Here is a 19,498-nt window from a genome sequence, read left to right on the forward strand (position 1 = left end):
AACAATGATTTGGGAGTAGAGCTTCCGGACACAATAATGATGAAACCAATGAACAAGAAAATAAAATTGTATAAATCTTTTTATTGATTATAGGGTAAGTTTACCAGGAAAATCATGTCATTTGAAATGATAACAAAGCTCACTATTTATAGTTGTACTTAGGGAACAAGGTCCTAGGATCATACTCTTCTTTAATGTCAATTATGAGGGCCATTGAAGAAGGTGTAATGGTGAGCATAAATGCTCTGTAACGGGCAGCGCACTAAATGCTGTGGAATATTCTCCGTTAAATACTACCGGGGCGGAGAGTATTTATTGCATCTTTATGAGTATTATTCTTTCCGGTGACAGACGGGACAATTGCCTTCGGTTTTAGCTATCCCCTATCTTAGGTTCCACGTATCCCTCTTTTTGAACGGCCACGTAGCATAACATATTTTACCCTATACAGTATTATAAGAAAATGCAAGTCGTAACTCAACACCTGTCAAGGAAGTTGAGTAGTAACAATAGACCGTGAACTTTTAATTAATTATATAGAAATCAAGTGATATTTATACAATAAATCAATAATCATCGGCAGTGGCAGACCCAAATTTTTATACAAGCGGGTTCAGACCTTAAAAATAATCGACAGTAAAAGAGATATTGAATTAACAAATAAATATGTTTTACCTAGTGCTTTTTATTTTGGTTCTAACAAAACCTTAAAAGAAAATTTGCATATATATATAACAACTAATCTATTTACCTTTACAATTTAACAAGTTATTAAACTTCAGAAAATTTTACTGTAATGAACATAAGTTTGATCTATATTTATAACAATGATAACAAAGCTCACTATTTATAGTTGTACTTAGGGAACAAGGTTCTAGGATCATGCTCTTCTTTAATGTCAATTATGAGGGCCATTGAAGAAGGTGTAACGGTGAGCATAAATGCTATGTAATGGGTAGCGCATTAAATACTATGGAATATTCTTCGTTAAATGCTACCGGGGCGGAGAGTATTTATTGCATCTTTATGAGTATTATTCTTTCCGGTGACAGACGGGATAATTGCCTTCGGTTTTAGCTATCCCCATCTTAGGTTCCACGTGTCCCTCTTTTTGGACGGCCACGTAGCATAACATATTTTACCCTATACAGTATTATAAGAAAATGCTAGTCGTAACTCAACACCAGTCAAGGAAGTTGAGTAGTAACAATAGACCGTGAACTTTTAATTAATTATATAGAAATCAAGTGATATTTACACAATAAATCAATAATCATCGGCAGTGGCAGACCCAAACTTTTATACAAGCGGGTTCAGACCTTAAAAATAATCGACAGTAAAAGAGATATTGAATTAACAAATAAACATGTTTTACCTAGTGCTCTTTATTTTGGTTCTAACAAAACCTTAAAAGAAAATTTGCATATATATATATATATATATAACAACTAATCTATTTACCTTTACAATTTGACAAGTTATTAAACTTCAGAAAATTTTACTGTAATGAACATAAGTTTGATCTATATTTATAACAATGATAACAAAGCTCACTATTTATAGTTGTACTTAGGGAACAAAGTCCTAGGATCATGCTCTTCTTTAATGTCAATTATGAGGGCTATTGAAGAAGGTGTAACGGTGAGCATAAATGCTATGTAACGGGTAGCGCACTAAATATTGTGGAATATTCTCCGTTAAATGCTACCGGGGCGGAGAGTGTTTATTGCATCTTTATGAGTATTATTCTTTTCGGTGACAGACGGGACAATTGCCTTCGGTTTTAGCTATCCCCCATCTTAGGTTCCACGTGTCCCTCTTTTTGGACGGCAACGTAGCATAACATATTTTATCCTATACAGTATTATAAGAAAATGCAAGTCGTAACTCAACACCTGTCAATGAAGTTGAGTAGTAATAATAGACCGTGAACTTTTAATTAATTATATAGAAATCAAGTGATATTTACACAATAAATCAATAATCATCGGTAGTGACAGACCCAAACTTTTATACAAGCGGGTTCAGACCTTAAAAATAATCGACAGTAAAAGAGATATTGAATTAACAAATAAACATGTTTTACCTGGTGTTCTTTATTTTGGTTATAACAAAATCTTAAAGAAAATTTACACACATATATATATATATAGCAACTAATCTATTTACCTTTACAATTTGACAAGTTATTAAACTTCAGAAAATTTTACTATAACAAACATAAATTTGATCTATATTTATAATACTAGACTTTATTTATTAATTTTACTTTAACTTGCACTAACTGTTACCAAATAAAATAGAAAAGAGCTAAGCTAAATTAATAATTTCATAAAGAAAGTTCCATAACTATGAAAAGAGACTAGACTAAAATTAACAAAAAAAGAAGAAGGGTTGATAATGAGCTTGAAAAAGTGTAAAGAACCCAAATAATACTGAAGTTTGGGTTCAAACACGCGACAGAAGTTGACCCCGCTTGAACCATCCGACCAAGCACAACTTTGGTTAAGCGGATTCAATTGCTTTATTTTTATAGTATCTTTTCTATTCAAAAAATAATTTACACACATAAATAGTAAAAAAAATATTTACGAAGCGGGTTCAATTATGTGAGTCCGCCCCTTTCATCGATCATTTAATTAAATTAAATAGCGATCGAGTTAATTATATTTTTGACTAAAAATATAAGTTATTTTTCAACAAAAACCCTAATTCTATAATTTAATGTGATGACAAATCCGACCTCTAAATTTTCATTTTTATCCGAGAAACATAGTTGAGAGCAGAAATCTCTCTTTTCTTCATTGTTTTATCCAACCGGACAACATCTCAAAAAAAAAAAGTTTCTATTTACTTATTTTCCACCATAACTTCACCAACTAGGAATTATGGTTAGTTGAACAACACAATAGATTTAAGAAGAGGTCTAGTGCTCATAAAAGTGGAAGTGGCAGTTGAGAAATGTAACCACCAAGATTTAAGTTTTCCTCTACCATACGAAGCTATTCACCTTCTACTTTCCAAGAGATGAACGAAGCTTATTGCTATCTTAACCATTTATTGCTATATATTCTTCCACCTTAGAACCTAACTCCTAAAAGAAGGGTAGACACAAATATTATCATAACAACACTAAAGTCATAAATTAAAGTAATTAAACTTTAACACTAAAGTCGCAAAACTATCTTTTGTCATATTAAAATAATTGAATTACGTACGCTTTGCGGTGTGTTCCCCATGTCAATAAGAAATAATTTGTAAAAAAAAATCACATAAGTAGTATTAAACAATATCTTTAACTAATAATAAAAATAAAATGCATAACTTTCTAAACATATATATGTTGATCCCAAATCTACTCCAATCCTTAGAGTTTTATAAGAATATCTTATGAAAATTATTGTTATTTTTATGCCTTAATACCAAACAAACAAGTAAAAAAAAATAACTTTTATCACGGTAAGGTTGACCTGTAGCTCCCACAAAAAAAATTAATATATATAAATGGAAACATAAACTTTATAAATGATTAACATTGAGTCAATAATTTATAATAATAAATTAATATAAAAAATATGGGAGCTGTCATTTGTTAGAATATTTACAAAAAGAAAGAAAAATAAATAACAATAACTTATTTAGAAAATATTTTGTCTTATACTATTTCATTCTTATTGTTTTAAGTTTCCGTAAATAACCTTATCGAGGGATATTAATATCGTCGTTAATGAAGATGTTTTGGAGGTTGCTGAGGTTCCTAACCTTTATGTATCGTAGAATAAGGGGAAAAAATTATAAATGAATTATTTAAATTGTATAAGGTAACTTAATTAATTTTGATGTCCTAAATATTATGATTTTTTTTGCTCATTCAAATAAGGGAAAATGAATAAGTAAAGTTTAGTTGATGTCTTAAATATTAGGAAAAATAATTAAATGACTATTTTGTCTAGTGAGAACTCTATTTTAAAAGGGTAAAAAAGACGAACGACATGTCGCTAAGAGCCTTCGTCCTTTTAATATAGCGTAGATAAATTAAAGATTTAAATTATTCCTATATACTGATAATGCCAAAAAGATTTACACTATTAATGTAACAATTGTTTTTGCAGGATTACTGTGTTTCGCAAAGAGTTACTAATGTAACCAAAATTATATTATTCCTATTTTGTCACTTTGCAAATGAGTTGGTTTTTTTTTTATTTTAATCTGTGGAGCGAATTGTAAAAGTTAAAAATATAAAGTACCAATTAAGACCATAAAGGATGTGGTGCAGTTAATGGGACTGCTCTTCGAACCCTGAGTATGGAAATTTTTTTGGTAGGGAGCGCTTCCCCTCAAATTGGGCCCTACGTGGTATGAATCCGGATATAATCGGGCTCCAATGCACCAGACCCGGTGGGAAACCAAAAAAATAAAAATAAAGTGCCAATTAAGAAATGACATATTCCTTAGGGGTGCAAAATGCAAAGAAAATTACAATGGATACTGAAGTACTATCATTTTTCTTAAGGGTATTTTGGTAATCGCTGCTCGACCATGGTATAAGTAATCTTGTCAAAAAAGCGATCGAGGAAGAAGAGAGCGGCGGAGAAAAAATGGCGTCGAACGCAGCAGCACCATTCTGGAGGTCAGCTGGGATGACTTACATAACATACTCAAACCTGTGCGCTAATCTGGTTAGGAACTGCCTTAAGGAGCCGTACAAGTCCGAATCCCTGACTCGTGAGAAGGTCCATTACTCCGTCTCCAAATGGGTCGACGGCAAACCTCAAAAACCCAGTAAGCATTCTCAATCTTCTTCCCTTTTATCGATCAATAACGTTGGTTGCTGCATAAAAGTGTAGATCTTTTCGCTGATCCGATTTTAAGATAATATTCCAGTTTTTCGTTCAAATTTGCTTATTTTGATGGGTATTAGACTGGAAAAGGGTTGGATTCCTGACTGGATGATATAATTTTGGGGCTGTGCGTGCGTGTATCTGTTGAATTCTTAGAATCTTTTTGCTATTGTTAACTCTGCTAGGGTAGAGTTCCTAGAGTGCTCTTACATTCTCACTCAACAAGGGCGGATTTAGTGTGTAAGTTATGGGTTCTCTTGAACCTGGTAGCTTTGGCTCATATTATTTGTGTTAAACAATTCACTAAATAGGTGCAAAAATAGATTTTGAACCATGTGATTCACTGGCTATAGTAGAATCTCGAACTCGAATCAAAGCTCAAATTCTGAATTCCAATAAAAAAGAACTTTGGTGGATTTGTATCCTCTACGCTCCCTCCATAGCATCAGTTAGATAATGCAATAGGTGTCCTTATTGTAGATATGGAAGTTAGGTCATTAATTTCTTTGGCTGGGTTTGTGTTTGGTGTTACTTTTTATGCCAATGATTGCTTATATTTGCCTTAGCTTTTGAGTTTAAACATCTGTAGAGACTTGATAAATTTTATTGCTGAAAAAGCTTTTTCAGCGGTTGTAGTGGCAACTGTTACAAGCAATCGGGTTTCCTTAAGTGGAAAGCAAGAGGACAATTGAGATACTTATTTTTCCCTACTAGTTTTCTCGAATGATCACCAAATCCCTCTAAATCAGATACCCTTTTATCAATGTGTAATTAGCAACTTGATTCACTAGGATAGTCGTGATAAATTCATCAAAATTAATAGGATATAATTATACCATTCTCACTATCTTTCTGATTTCAAAACTAGAAAATAAATCAACTGAATTCAAGCAAGCTACTCCATGAAGCAAATCACTTGTCATGTCATTAAACAATCATTAAGTTATTAACTTTTTTAATCAACAATTTTATTAAACATAAGATAATAATGTAAAGTAGTATTATCAACGACTTTACATCATGATCTTCCAGAGTCAACATAGAGCACATCAAAATTAGGTATCAAATGCCTTGTTTCATTTGAAATGTATATACTTTATCATTTGGTGAATCTCATCCATTATTGCTTAATGTTTGTGGTTTTCTCTTTGCTACTTTAACAAGTATCATGACATTCGCAGTATTTTGGGCCTTTCTCAGTAGGGATACATTGAGCTCATATGTAACTCACCACATATTTGTTATCAAATGCAACAAGAAAGCAAGCTCACATTTTTCACAACGTCCAAGATATCTCGATGTCGTAGCTCTTTCATTTAAAGTACTTGCATTTTTAACAAGAGTATCAAGTACATCAATAGTAGAACTAGACATATAAATAAGTTTCGAAACGACTTGAAGTGAAATAATTATTGTCTATTATAAGATCAATTATTTGTTCATGCCTCTACTAGTTTCTAGCTTACACATATCTAATGCCTATTGGAGTTTTGCTTTATAAGATTTTCAAAGTTCACGAGAAGTTTACAACACATCCAAAGTATTCAAAATCAATAATGCAAGTTCTCACTAGAACACACTTTTTAGAGACCGCAACAAGTGTTAGTTGTAGTTGATGTGCAAAACAATGAATAGAATTAACCAATCTACTTTCTTGTTTAATCGACATTTTATGACCATTGATACTACTTTGCATATTGTTTCTGCTGCATAACATTGTCTACATATATAAGATAAACTTAAAGAATGATGAGCATGTATATCAACAATTGCTTTCTTTAGAGATAAAACACTAATATGTTGAACATGAACAACTCCAATTAACCATTCCTTTACAAAATTTTTTTATCAAACATATCACAAAACAATAGCCACTTACTCTTTACATGACACGTCTAAGAAATCATCAACGATTAGAACAAAGTAGTCGGTATTTAGATCCTCTATTATAGCCTAAATTGTTTTTTATCTTACATGCGATCACAATTCTTTTTTGAATTTTTGGAGAAGTCGTCTTATTGTGTTTTGGAGCATTTTCCAACACATGTTTAATATCACATCTATTTGCGTATCATGAAAGAATTTCAATAAAATTATCCTTTTTTTTTCAAAAACTTAAGCTACTTAAACTGATGCTGGCGATCTCGAAGGGAGATATTTGGACCTGGAGCAACTCGTCTTGATCTTTGTTATATTAGGACGCGAGGAAAGGGAAAGAAGGTGATAAGCAAGAAGAGGAAAGAAGAATGTTAAAAAAGTCCCTATAAGTACTTCACTTAGCCTTTCTATAGTCTTTCTTCCCCTCTTCCATCAAAACGCGTTCAATGACGATTCACTTTTATCATGATCGTGCATTGTCAATTCTTGATTCAAGAAAAGTTTTACCACATCAATCAAAATATTTGGACGAAGCCAATATTCATGTTTAGCTTGACCATATTGCATGTCAAATGCAACATGAATCGACTACTGTTGCATTAGATTTTCACAATTTCTTTATAAACGTTGTATAGCAGTCATAATCTAGCAAAAACAAACTGTGAAGATCTATTATAACAACAACAATCAATTCATGTTGCATATGAGAGGCAATCTGATTAAGCATGAATATAGGCTTCACTTTAATGCTTCAATTGATGTTATAAGGCTTTCTAGCATCGAGGATTGACATTCCACAACCATGGCTCCAAAAAACAACTCCTGATATTTGAAAAGAAATTGTGACCACATGTAAGATATAATCAACTAAGGCTATAATAGAGGATCTAAATGGTGACTATTTTGCTATATTGGTTGATGAATCTTTAGACATGTCATTGCAAAGAGCAAGCTGTTATTGTTTTGAAATATGTTGATAAAAAAGATTTGTGATGGAAATGTTTGTTCTTGTTCATGTTCAAGATATTAGTGATTTATTGATAAATAAACCTATTGTTGATATATTTTTTAATTGTTTTTAAGTTTATCTTATGTATGTGGACAATCTTATGATGAGACAAGCAAAGTCATATTAATGTTCTTAAAATGTTGATTGTATAAAAAATAGATCGACCATTCTATTCAATTTTTTGTTCATCAACTTTAACTAACTCTTGTCACAGTTTCTAAAAAGTGTGTTCAAGTTGGAGACATTGTATTTCGATTTCGAATACTTTGAATGTGTTGAAAGCTTATTTTAAACGCGTGGACGAATTTCGAGAATTTGAAAAAAGAAAAAAAAATTAAGAGACATCAGATATGAGTGAGCTAGAAGTTGGTAGAAACTTGACTTAAGAACTCGGACTTGTTAGAGTCATGATATTAGTTGGGGATCTCTCTGCAAGTCATTTGAAAATTTTATTTTTATATTTGGCTCTATGGTTGATCATTGATGTACTTGATACTCTTGTTGAAGATGAAAATACTCTAGATGAAAGAGCTAAGACATCGGAATATCTTGGAAGTCATCAAATGTTGAGGTTGTTTTTTTGTTGGATTTAATGACAAATGGAGCAAGATATTCAGATGTCATGATACTTGTTAAAGTAGTAAAGGGAAGGTTGCAAACATTAACAAATAATAGATCGGATTTGCTTAACTATAAGGTCACATTTCGTATCAAGCATGATATTATTATACCTAATTTTGATGAGTTCTATGTTGATTGGAAAATCACCGTTTGAAGTTATTGATCATACTACTTTACATCATTATCTTGTGGAAGTGTTCTATAAAATTGGCAACTTGAAGAAATTTGATTAGGTGATAAGTGATTTGTTTCATAGAGTATCTTATTTGAATCCAGTATATTCATTTTCTAACTTGACCATTAAGAAGATAGTGAGAATGGTTGAATTATATCTATATGATCGTTGAATTTAACATAACTGCCCTTGAGAGTCAGCTTGCTAACTGCATTGTTGATGTTTGTGATATTGATAAAAGGTTCTACATTTTAGATGGACTTAATGATCTTTCAAGAAAACTAGTTGTGACAAAGAAGCGCTTTAGTTATCCTCTTGTTTTCGCTTAGTAAAAACTTGGTTTGCTTCTGTCAGTTGCCACTGAATTCGTTGAAAGAGCTTTTTCGGTGGTGAAATTTATCAGGGATGACTAGCGGAATCAAATGGATGATGAATTTTTAGGTAGTCGTGTAGTGCCTTATGTAGAAACAAAAGTATTGTGAACTATTTCTGAGCCTATTATAATAATAAAAACATCTTAAAAGATGAAATCTTCTCGAGTACAATTGCAATAATATATTTGAGATATGCGTTCACTAGTAAAAAAAAATTTATTGTCTTCTTCATGTTAGTTTACAATTGTTAGCTCTACTACAAGTGTTTTTATAATATAAATAAATATTACGTAGTTTGATTTAAAAATTTTGATGCACCTATTCAACAAAATAAATTTTTGTATTTATTTCATCAAACATTGACAACCGTTAGCGAAGTTCCTGGTTTCGTCATTGTGGGGATACATGTTTGTATCCCGTTGTCGTATTTTTTTTTCGGATTTAAGATAATGATTTATTAAGAATGAGGAGAACCACGCTTGCAAATTCTACCTGTATCCCCTTGTCAATATACTTATTTTCTTTTTCGTTGGTGAAAAAAAAAGTTGGACTGTAACTGTTTACTCCCCGCAAAAAAGAACAAAAAAGAACAGAGTATTAGGTTTATGTTTCTACAAGATTTCTGTATGATTTTGGTCCTTATATAGTCAAAAAGTGTAGGGCATAGACGGTAGGGTTGGCTGTCTGTTGATTTGTCATTTGCTTAAATTTGAGTCGTATTTTCATGGCAAAAGCTGCATCTTCTTCTTGTTCGGCATTCTAACAAATACTTCTGCTGATCTTTTTAACAGCCATCCGCTCAGATACTCCTGAAGAATGAGATCGAGGGTGGATCTTGGGCTTTGTTTCTTATATTCTGTAATTGTTTTGTACTGCCATGGCCTTGACACCATGTAGTGCTTGTCTCCTGGAGCTTTCATTAACGTCTAATAACATACCGACTAGAATTTGGTCCTATGCTTGCTGGATGAAAATTGGCAAGTGATTTCGTTGATGAGCAATAATGTGTGGCTGCATAATATGTTAAAAGCCTCTGTTATCCTCATGTGTAATTCAAAAATTTTAAGCCTATGTTCTCGAGCATGGCAAGTGATGGTTCTTCCCTGTCGCTCACTGGAACTCGTATTACATTGCCTAGTTTAATGCAAAATGAAGCATGGTTCAAATATTAGTTGTGATCCTAGAGCCAAAACGGATAATATATGTGAATTCTTCTTTGCTATGCTGTTGAAATTTGTGCTTCTGAATTCAGGAGCTACGGGTTACCAATTGTAAACGTCCAGTTAACTGTTTCTTATTCTTCTTTGCTTAACTGCAGCCAAACTTTGTGTTAAACTATTCCTTACTTTCTTCTCTTATTTTTGAAATGTGAAAAATCGAGATGCATTGGAAAATATGAGAGGGAACAGACCTCCATGGTCAAGGAAACAACTTGCAATGAGTAAAACATAAGTATGCATTTTACAAGGAAAAAAGAAGGCGAAATGGCTTAATTTATAGGAAATTATGATGCAAGTTGCTTCTTAAACGATCAGTTTTCTCTCTTTAAAATTGATTATTTAGATAAAGATGAAAAGGCTAAAACAGTCAGGAAATTATGATTCATGCTGCTTCTTAGATGATCAATTTTGTCCATCCTCAAGTCACAACGGCTAAGCAAATGCCAAGATAATTGGGATGAAGAGTACAGACGCAGCTTGAGATTGTAGTCAATTTAACTTCTTTTTTTTGTGGTTATAAAAGTAAGAAGATGTAAGATGGGAAAAATTATGCGACATAGTGTGTGTATATATATATTGTATTTATTATTTGTAGCTATACTTTTAGAAAATTACTATTTGTATTTATATTTGAATTTTTTAGCAAATTCTCATGTATATTGTAATAAGAGGTCAATTGTAGCCCAGTTGGTTGGAGCACCTGTATTAGCCTAAGCTATGTCCGAAAAATAAGGTGAGAAGTTTGAATATGGAAGTAGAAGAACATTTGAAATTACCAACATGAAATAAGAGTAGAATAAATCTATTCCGGTAAAAGGTTACTTTAATTCAATCTTTACATCAAATCAAAACGCGTGTATATGATAAAGGGAAATGAGTGGATGGGGAGAACGGAGAAAAAGGAAAAAATCTTACGAATTCCTTCTTAAAAAAAATCCTTACATTACTTTTAAAATAATGTAAATAATTAAAATAAAAGGAAAAATTTATTCAAGTTGGAAATGTGAATGACATAAAATACTTGGAGGAATTAAAAATTCCCAAATATCCAACTTCAACGTTGGAAAGGAAAAACAATTGTATCACTACCTTATCTTATCATCCTACTTATATTGGAAAAAAAATATTATAATATCATTAGTGCTCCATTACTATAAAAATTAAAATTAAAAATAAAATTATTAGGCAGAGACTACTTCGCAGAACCTTCGTCTTCCTCCCTGTCGCCGGCCTCTTCACGTTTCAGGGACAGGGACGGATTTTTCTATGTACAATATCTACATATATATGTGATATATACACAAATAGTGCCTTCTTTTCTGTTTCCTTTTTCTCCTAATTTGATATTAATTCCGATTCTAATTTCTGTAATTTACTGAGCTTGCCCATTCAAATCAGTGTATTCAATTGGTTGATTCATTATTTTCAAGTGTGCAAAGTGTTGAGATGGGATCTATAGGGGAAAAGGTAGAGCTTGAATCTAATGAGGAGATCCCTTTTAGTTCATCTCATAATGCTACAAACAAGACAGAAACTCTACATTTTGAGGCAGCAGCTCATATGGCGTCGCCTAGAAGTTTCTACTCATATTCGAGAGTCTTAAGGAAGATGGATCAGATCAGCTTTATGAGGAGTATATACATTGTTATACTTAAAGCAAAGATCAATATTTTGCTTCCTTTTGGACCTCTGGCTATACTGCTACACTATGTTACAAAAAAACATGTATAAAGTCTAGACTTTTGACATTTATTTTTAGCTCTCGCAACCTGGTTACTTACCATTTATTCTGTATTACCAATCAATATTAACTGCAATTACCTTTTAAGTGACTTGATTGCGTAAATTTGGTCCGTAGAAATTAAACACAAATGATTTATATGTTGACAGTTGACTCTATAAATCATTATAATTTAACTTGTTATTGCAGGTTACTAACCATATATTCTATATTAATCCCATGTTTGTTTTTCATTTCAATTAAAGTTATTTTTTTTAATTTAGTTTGCTTTATTAATATATTTTGGATTCATTTTGATATTTCAGGAATGGGTCTTTTTCTTCAGTTTGGTGGGGATTACACCCTTAGCTGAGCGTTTAGGTTATGCAACTGAGTATGTTTATGCTCTTCGAGTTATTTTACTTTTCCTTTGATACTATATTCTTTTACATGCTCATTGAATTCCTTAATTTTCTTGATACAGGCAGCTTGCATTTTTCACTGGGCCTACAGGTACACATTTGTTTATTGGTTGTTTTACCATATGTTGTTTGTTTTTGTTTTTGAGGAATATAAGTTTTGGACTTTTTCCTTTTGAATGAATTACTGAGAGACTTAAGTTGAGCTTCTCAAATTGCTTGCTTAATCTCAATAAAAAAGATACTAGATGATTTCTTCCTATCTACCTAAACCTTGATGGTAGAGTTACCTGGTACCTCTGCTAGTGGGAGGCAGTACATAGACACCACCGTCATTAAAAAGGACTCTAAGTGCTTAAGTTGAATGTCAATTCTGCCACAGAGTAATTTGAAAATGTGAGTTAAGTTTGGTTTTTACCGAGAAATTTAGTAATCAAGAAAGATTGGTTGAATTTGAGATATGCAACAAGTGAATCAATCAAGTATTTTTTTTGGAGTAAGTTCCACATTACCAGTTGAGGAACTAGAAACCCCTTGAAGTAAATTTTTGGATTTCATCCTCCTTGACTCGAATCACTAGATATGATTTCCTTACTACTATTTTAATGGTTATATACTGTTTGTGTACTTCTGCCCTTCTGCGTGGCCTTTGCTGGAAGTGTTTTAAGTCGTGCATTTGTTTACAGACCTAGCACGTTTCTTTTGATTACTGGGATGACCTTTTCTGTTTTCTGATGTATAGTTGGGGGCCTTCTGAATGCTACATTTGGCAATGCGACTGAAATGATAATCTCATTATATGCATTGAATAATGGAATGATGAGGGTTGTTAAACAATCCTTGCTGGGTTCTATTTTGTCAAATATGCTCTTGGTGCTCGGATGTGCCTTCTTCTGTGGCGGGATTGTTCATCATCAGAAAGTCCAGGTTTTTAGTAAGGTGATTATCTTCTGATCAATCGTGTCATCATAAAATGTGCAATGAAGTAAACGCTTTTGTCTTTTGTGAATGTGATGCTTCACTGTAATTTCGTATTATCTCAGCTATAATGTTCTCTCACTAATGTTATGTGCTAATAGTAATGATAATCATTACATTGCAGGCAACTGCGATCGTGAATTCAGGATTGTTATTGATGGCAGTCATGGGCATATTGTTTCCGGCTGTACTTCATTTCACCCACACAGAAGTGCATTTTGGGAAGTCAGAGCTGGCTCTTTCAAGGTTTAGCAGTTGCATAATGCTGATAGCATATGCAAGTTACCTATTTTTTCAGCTCAAGAGTCAACAAAATCTATATAGTCCTATCAATGAGGTAAATTGCTGAAAATCTTGGAATTTATTTCTGGTTATTCAGCTTGTACGATTTCTCTAAGGTAGTCTGCGGCATTAGCTGTTGACTACTATGTTTTCCTATTTACTAATCAGAGGCCTGTTATGGAGGAGTTAGGTTTGCAGAAAATCTCAGCTTTTTCCAAATAAACTTGTACCAATAACTCGTACTATGATATGTTATTTTTGCATATTGTGTTGCTGCAGGATGCATTAGTTTGATCTAATTATTCTCTAATATGTGAACAGGATAGAGAAAATAATGCCGAAGATTTTGATGAAGAAGAAGCCCCTGAGATAACACAATGGGAAGCTATAGGGTGGCTTGCTATTTTGACAATATGGATATCTGTGCTATCTGGGTATCTTGTTGATGCCATCCAGGTGACATTTCTTTTTCCTCTTTTATTTTATTGAATTTTTTGGTTGTAGGCACTTTTTCACTGATGTATTGAAAATGCTATCATTTTTCGGAAGTTAGTTGCTAATATTATGCGTGATAACCTGCCGACTTTAGATCATTGAGATAGTGACTATCATAGTTTCCCCGTATCTTTTTTTTCTGTTGTGGTAATTAATCAATGCTTTGATGATTTAAGTAACTGAAGCTTTCATGCACTATACTTTGCCAGCATAATGATCCTTGTTTGATTTTCACTCTGCATGGTCTTTGGAGCCTTTGCGGTGTGTTTTCCTCTCTTCTGTGTGCCTTGTAAGAACTTGTTGGAGCTCTGCAATGATGGCCACTGTGTGTTATGTAGTGATGGCACAGTTTAAGGTTCACTATGAGGTTCAAAATGCACAATAATTGTTAGTTACACAAGATGTTGTAATTAAGGCTTCATGCGCTGAGAGCATATTCTGACCCCATCATAAACTATTGATTGTTATATTTTTTAATTTCTTTCACCATATCTTTATGGAGAAAAGTGAATGAAAGTTTAAGTTGCAAGGTGATTAATTTCCCTTTTAAAGGTAAGACCTTAGAAAATTTATGATTACCTGATTAATAAAAGAAAGGATTTTAGAAATTTATGAATTATATGAATATACTTCCTGATAATTTTCTCATTCAGAAAATTTTATAAATAATTTGAAAAAGAATTTGGTCAAACATCATATTTTTCCGACTGTTGAAAGTAGAATTGGTGATTCAATCTGTTTCTAAGAGAGTACTTATTATTTCCGAGTTAAGTGTTGCCTCATTTGTTTCAGGTGAGGTACATCCAATATGTATAGCGAGACAATACAAATATATCTGCATGGATCAGCTGACCACACTGAACACTATATGGCCATCTGCAATATGTAGACTTATCATTGATTTAAAATTGACTAAAATCTTGGGAATGTAACTTTTATAAATGCCACTGCAGCATAACTTTAGATTGGAGATCAGTTTCCTGACCTACCATCAGGCCATTCGCCAGAAGAATATGTTTGGTATTTTCATTTGACGAAGTGCTTGAAATGGATTTCAATCTAATAGGGGCTGTATGTTTGATAATGAATCTAAAAGGCAGTAATATAGGGCACTTCTGCTTTCCTTGGGAAACATGAAAAATATACACGGTTTCGTCTCATAAGCTTCACTAATGGTGTATTATTAACCAGCAAGTTTGACAATTATCTTCTGAGATGTCTAAGATTACCTTCGATGTTAAAGTAATTTGATAATTGAATGAAATTTCAGAGAATAGTCTAACATTTTCTTCTCTTGTTAATATGTCTCATACATGGTGTGCATTATTAGCCAGCAAGTTTGGCAAAGATTCTTTGAGTTAGATAAGAATTCCCTGCAATGTTTGATCAAGAAGAATTTGCTTGTGTAGTGACTTGCCCCCTTCAGAGCAAATGGTATTGATTTTGGGTGTCTCGTTTAGGTTATATGAGGATACTTGGCTCACGTTCTTCTTCGTTTTCCTAAATAATCACTTTGGGTTCTGGCTGAGTTGCATCTTTTAACCGTTGGTCGTTATAGTGGAATATATTTGACTTCATAGTAGAAATTTGCTGGCAGCAATTTTCTGCCCATTTTATTTGTTAATCAATTTCAATCTTACGTCCTGTAATATGTCCCCAATCTCCTTATCTTGTGGTTGTTACTACTTGTTGTTTCTATCCTTTTTATTTTTGGCACCTACACTTAGTAAATTTAAGCTTCACGCATGTATCTAGGGGTGGCAAACGGGTAGGTCGGGTCGGGTCGGAACGGGTAATGCAAAAATGGATAAATTGTCCGACCTGACCGATATTTAATACGGATAAAAAACGGGTTAACCGGTAGATAATATGGATATCCATATTATCCATGACTTCTTGAATATGATCACTTTTGGGAGAATTCCTAGTTTCCCAAACTTGAGAAACCCCCAATTTGAGATTTACAAGTGTAAAAGTTAAACTCATTAGTTATCCATTGGCTATCTATTTTCTAAGTGGATAATATGGTTCTTATCCATATTTGACCCGTTTTTAAAAAGTTCATCATCCAACCCATTTTTTAATAGATAATATGGGTGGATAACTATTTTCTTTTAATCATTTTACCACCACTACATGTATCTCTGAAGCATTAAAATCTTTGTTTAAGTTCTTTTGACCTTTTATTTTCTGTATGTCCTTCATCGTAATTTCTTCGTATTGCTAATTTGATTTCAGGGAGCATCTGACTCAATGAACATGCCTGTGTCTTTTATTAGTGTCATCCTGCTTCCAATTGTTGGAAATGCTGCAGAACATGCAAGTGCAATCATGTTTGCAATGAAAGATAAGCTTGTAAGTTCTTGATAAACCATATTCAATTTCTCATTTGCTCCAGAATAGGTTGCTAACGGGGTATTGTTTGCAGGATATTACACTTGGAGTTGCAATTGGGTCATCAACTCAGATATCAATGTTTGTGGTAAGACATTAAAATGTGATGCAAGAATCATCTGAATTAGGTTTAGAAATTATCCGATAACAAATATTTTCTTTTTTATTCTTTAATTTAAATTCATACAGAGTCCTGAGAACATACTAGATTTGTTTGTTTGTTTGGTGTACGTTTAGTGCAGTCAGTTTGGAGTTATTCAAAATTTATAATAGAGCATATAAATCAAGTTGCTTATTTGTAGATCTCGTGTTTTTGATAATGCAGATTCCATTTTGTGTTGTTGTTGGTTGGTTCATGGGAAAACCAATGGACTTGAACTTCCAATTGTTTGAGACTGCTACACTCTTTATCACAGTGCTAGTCGTGGCATTTATGCTGCAGGTTTGTCATCTAATCCTTCTGCCGCCACCCCTACCCCAGGCAAATCAGACAGTTGAATAAAATAGACGATGATGTTCAGCCTGCTCCCTACCCTAGACTTCTCAGCCATGGCAATCTTGCTACTAAGTCTAATTGTTACTTTACAATATGCAGGAAGGAACATCAAACTATTTTAAGGGGTTGATGCTTATTCTATGCTATCTCATTGTTGCAGCCAGTTTCTTTGTACATGTTGATCCATCAAAAGGTTAGTTCATACATTCTTTCCCTCTAAAATCTGAGAATTTCTTAATCTTGTTTTATTAATAAGACAGGGTAATTTTGTTTAAGTACACCAAGTTGGTGTTATTTGCAGAAAATAGAGTACATTAGGTGCAAACCAATATCCAAAAAAGTAAAATTCTGCTAACTACACAGTGAGATATGATGTTATGTACCAAACATACAAATAAAATAGAATAAGCCCATCTCCATATTTTCCATCTCTTCAAGCTCTCGGTGTCCTTTCTATTTTGAATCTGCTCCTCCAAGTGTTCTCTTGCCACCATTGCTCACAATCCTTTCCGGACAAAAGTTTCACCCACTAACTGTAATATGTAACATAACCACCTCCAACCGACCTCCATCTCTTTATCTTCACCCTCTTGTCACTCGGTTAGTATACTATCAAAGATTAGTTCACAAATTTTGCTCCACCCTTCCTAGTCTGACTATTGCTTGTTTCTCCTTTATAGTTTATTGAAGATGTCAGTCTCTACAATTCGAATGTATTCCTTCTTCGAATTTCTTGATCAAAACTAAGAGTTTTATCCTGTTCTCTATCCCTCCTTTCCTTCCAATCTTTTTCAGCTCTAGTTAACAGAGTCGATGTTTCAGTTTCATGACCAGCTATGAAATGCCTAAATATTTACAAATTCGGTAAGCCTGTGATGATTTTGTTCCATGCCATAGCATATCATTTTTTGAGTATTTCATTAATCTTCATGTCTTTAATCTGCTACTACATTATTTTGAATGCTTTGAAAAGTTTCATTCTTTATCATTCTAAAAAAGAAAAGAAAAAAGAAGATAAGTTTCATTTGTTAATGTACTTGTGTTAACCATCATTATACAAAGGAGATTTTTTTTTTTGGGTAAGTTATACAAAGGAGAGTTGATTTTATCTACCGCCAATTTAAGCTGTTGGTCGGTTAGGATCATTTTGTTTTTGTGTTAGAAGGTTACAATGTTTGAGATCTATTCTGCTCTTTTTGTTAGGGTAGCAAACCTACTAAATCTTCGCAATAAACTCCATCACAGCCACATGTACGCTAGCTCACCACTTTTTGGTTGCCAAAATTACCTTTAAACAGTCCTTAGACGAGTTATGTTTCGTTGGCAGATCCCCCTACCACAAGCCGACTTCTTCTAGCTGCATATCTAGGCTTTGGTTAGAGCTTTCAAATACTAACTGCTCATTTTGATACACTGCTGAATTGAGGTTGTTATGTGTTAAATATCCTGCTTGTCCCCCCTCCTTCCCCAACCCCCACAAATTTTGGATCACAAAAAATTGGCCATTAACCTTTCTTGCATGGGCGTGGTGCAGAAGGGGAATAAGTATGCTCTCAGCGGTGATACTCATGCCTCAGCAAATGAACTCTTCGACTGCTGGTGATGAATCAAAAGCGATGAGCCTAACAAGCTGCACTCTGCCCAAGTGTTGGCTAAATCTGGAGTGCAGGTTGTGGCGGTGAAGTGGTAGATGGGTTCTTTTACACTGGAAAACTCATTGGTTGGGGTGAACTGTTGGCTTCTTCTTCAACGTTTATCCATGTTGTATCATTTTTTTAGCAAACAAACAGTTTCTGTTTCTTCCCTACTGTATATCCAAGCTGATTTTATATTCTTCCACTTGGAGAAGAATTATAGAAGGGCGGGCACTGTAGAACAATTTTTCCAAATGTAAGATTTAGGAGATATAAATGTTGTACCTTATTCATATATATCCATAGTGATCCCCAGATTGGTGGGTTGAGATGTAATTGTTGTAATGGATCCTTAGAAAAGTTTCTTACACAGCTTTAATGTATTGTAGCAAGGCAAAAGGCAAGAGTGGGTTGCTTTAGTGGTAAGCACATTCCACTTCCAACTAAGAGGTTGTGAGTTCGAGTCACCCCAAGAGCAAGGTGGAGAGTTCTTGGAGGGATGAAGCCGAGGGTCTATCGGAAACGACCTCTCTACCCCAGGGTAGGGATAAGGTCTGCGTACACACTACGCTCCCTAGATTCCACTATTGGGATTATAGTGGGTTGTTCTTGTCACTGGATTATTCAGTCTTTTGCATAGTATACCTGCACAGATTTGTGCTCTTCTGGCTAAGACGAGGTGTTGGCTATAACGTTTACTTAGTTAAAACTTAAAACGTTGACTATGTATGAGATTGCATTTTGCTAAAACATTTACTTAGTTAAAGCTTAAAATACATTATTGTGTATGTGTATTTTTTGCTAAAACGCTTACTTAGTCCCTAGACCTAAGATTCTTTTGGTATGGAATCATTTTACTCTGGAAATAATATGTAATAATTTTCTGCATTTGATATGGTATGAAAGTAGGTGGAAAGGGTACAAGGATGGTGTTTAATGATTTTCTCAAAACTGACAACATT

The 19,498-nt window shown here is 33.4% G+C and overlaps 2 protein-coding genes across 2 annotated transcripts; both read left to right on the forward strand.

Moving 5' to 3' along the window:
- Positions 1–4,526: 4,526 nt before the first annotated feature.
- On the forward strand, positions 4,527–10,066 carry LOC104102465 (ATP synthase subunit epsilon, mitochondrial-like). Its single transcript, XM_009610174.4, has 2 exons — positions 4,527–4,782; positions 9,690–10,066. Exons 1-2 carry the CDS (start codon positions 4,599–4,601, stop codon positions 9,716–9,718), a joined length of 213 nt encoding a protein of 70 aa, XP_009608469.1. The 5' UTR covers positions 4,527–4,598; the 3' UTR covers positions 9,719–10,066.
- A 1,351-nt stretch (positions 10,067–11,417) lies between these two features.
- LOC104102466 (vacuolar cation/proton exchanger 2-like) lies at positions 11,418–18,935 on the forward strand. The gene is made up of 11 exons (XM_009610175.4): positions 11,418–11,843; positions 12,165–12,232; positions 12,323–12,351; positions 13,000–13,196; positions 13,360–13,572; positions 13,839–13,973; positions 16,251–16,367; positions 16,441–16,494; positions 16,732–16,848; positions 17,002–17,095; positions 18,437–18,935. Exons 1-11 carry the CDS (start codon positions 11,565–11,567, stop codon positions 18,445–18,447), a joined length of 1,314 nt encoding a protein of 437 aa, XP_009608470.1. The 5' UTR covers positions 11,418–11,564; the 3' UTR covers positions 18,448–18,935.
- The last annotated feature ends 563 nt before the right edge of the window (positions 18,936–19,498 follow it).

Source organism: Nicotiana tomentosiformis, chromosome 12, assembly GCF_000390325.3.
Source record: "Nicotiana tomentosiformis chromosome 12, ASM39032v3, whole genome shotgun sequence".
Lineage (NCBI taxonomy): Eukaryota > Viridiplantae > Streptophyta > Magnoliopsida > Solanales > Solanaceae > Nicotiana > Nicotiana tomentosiformis.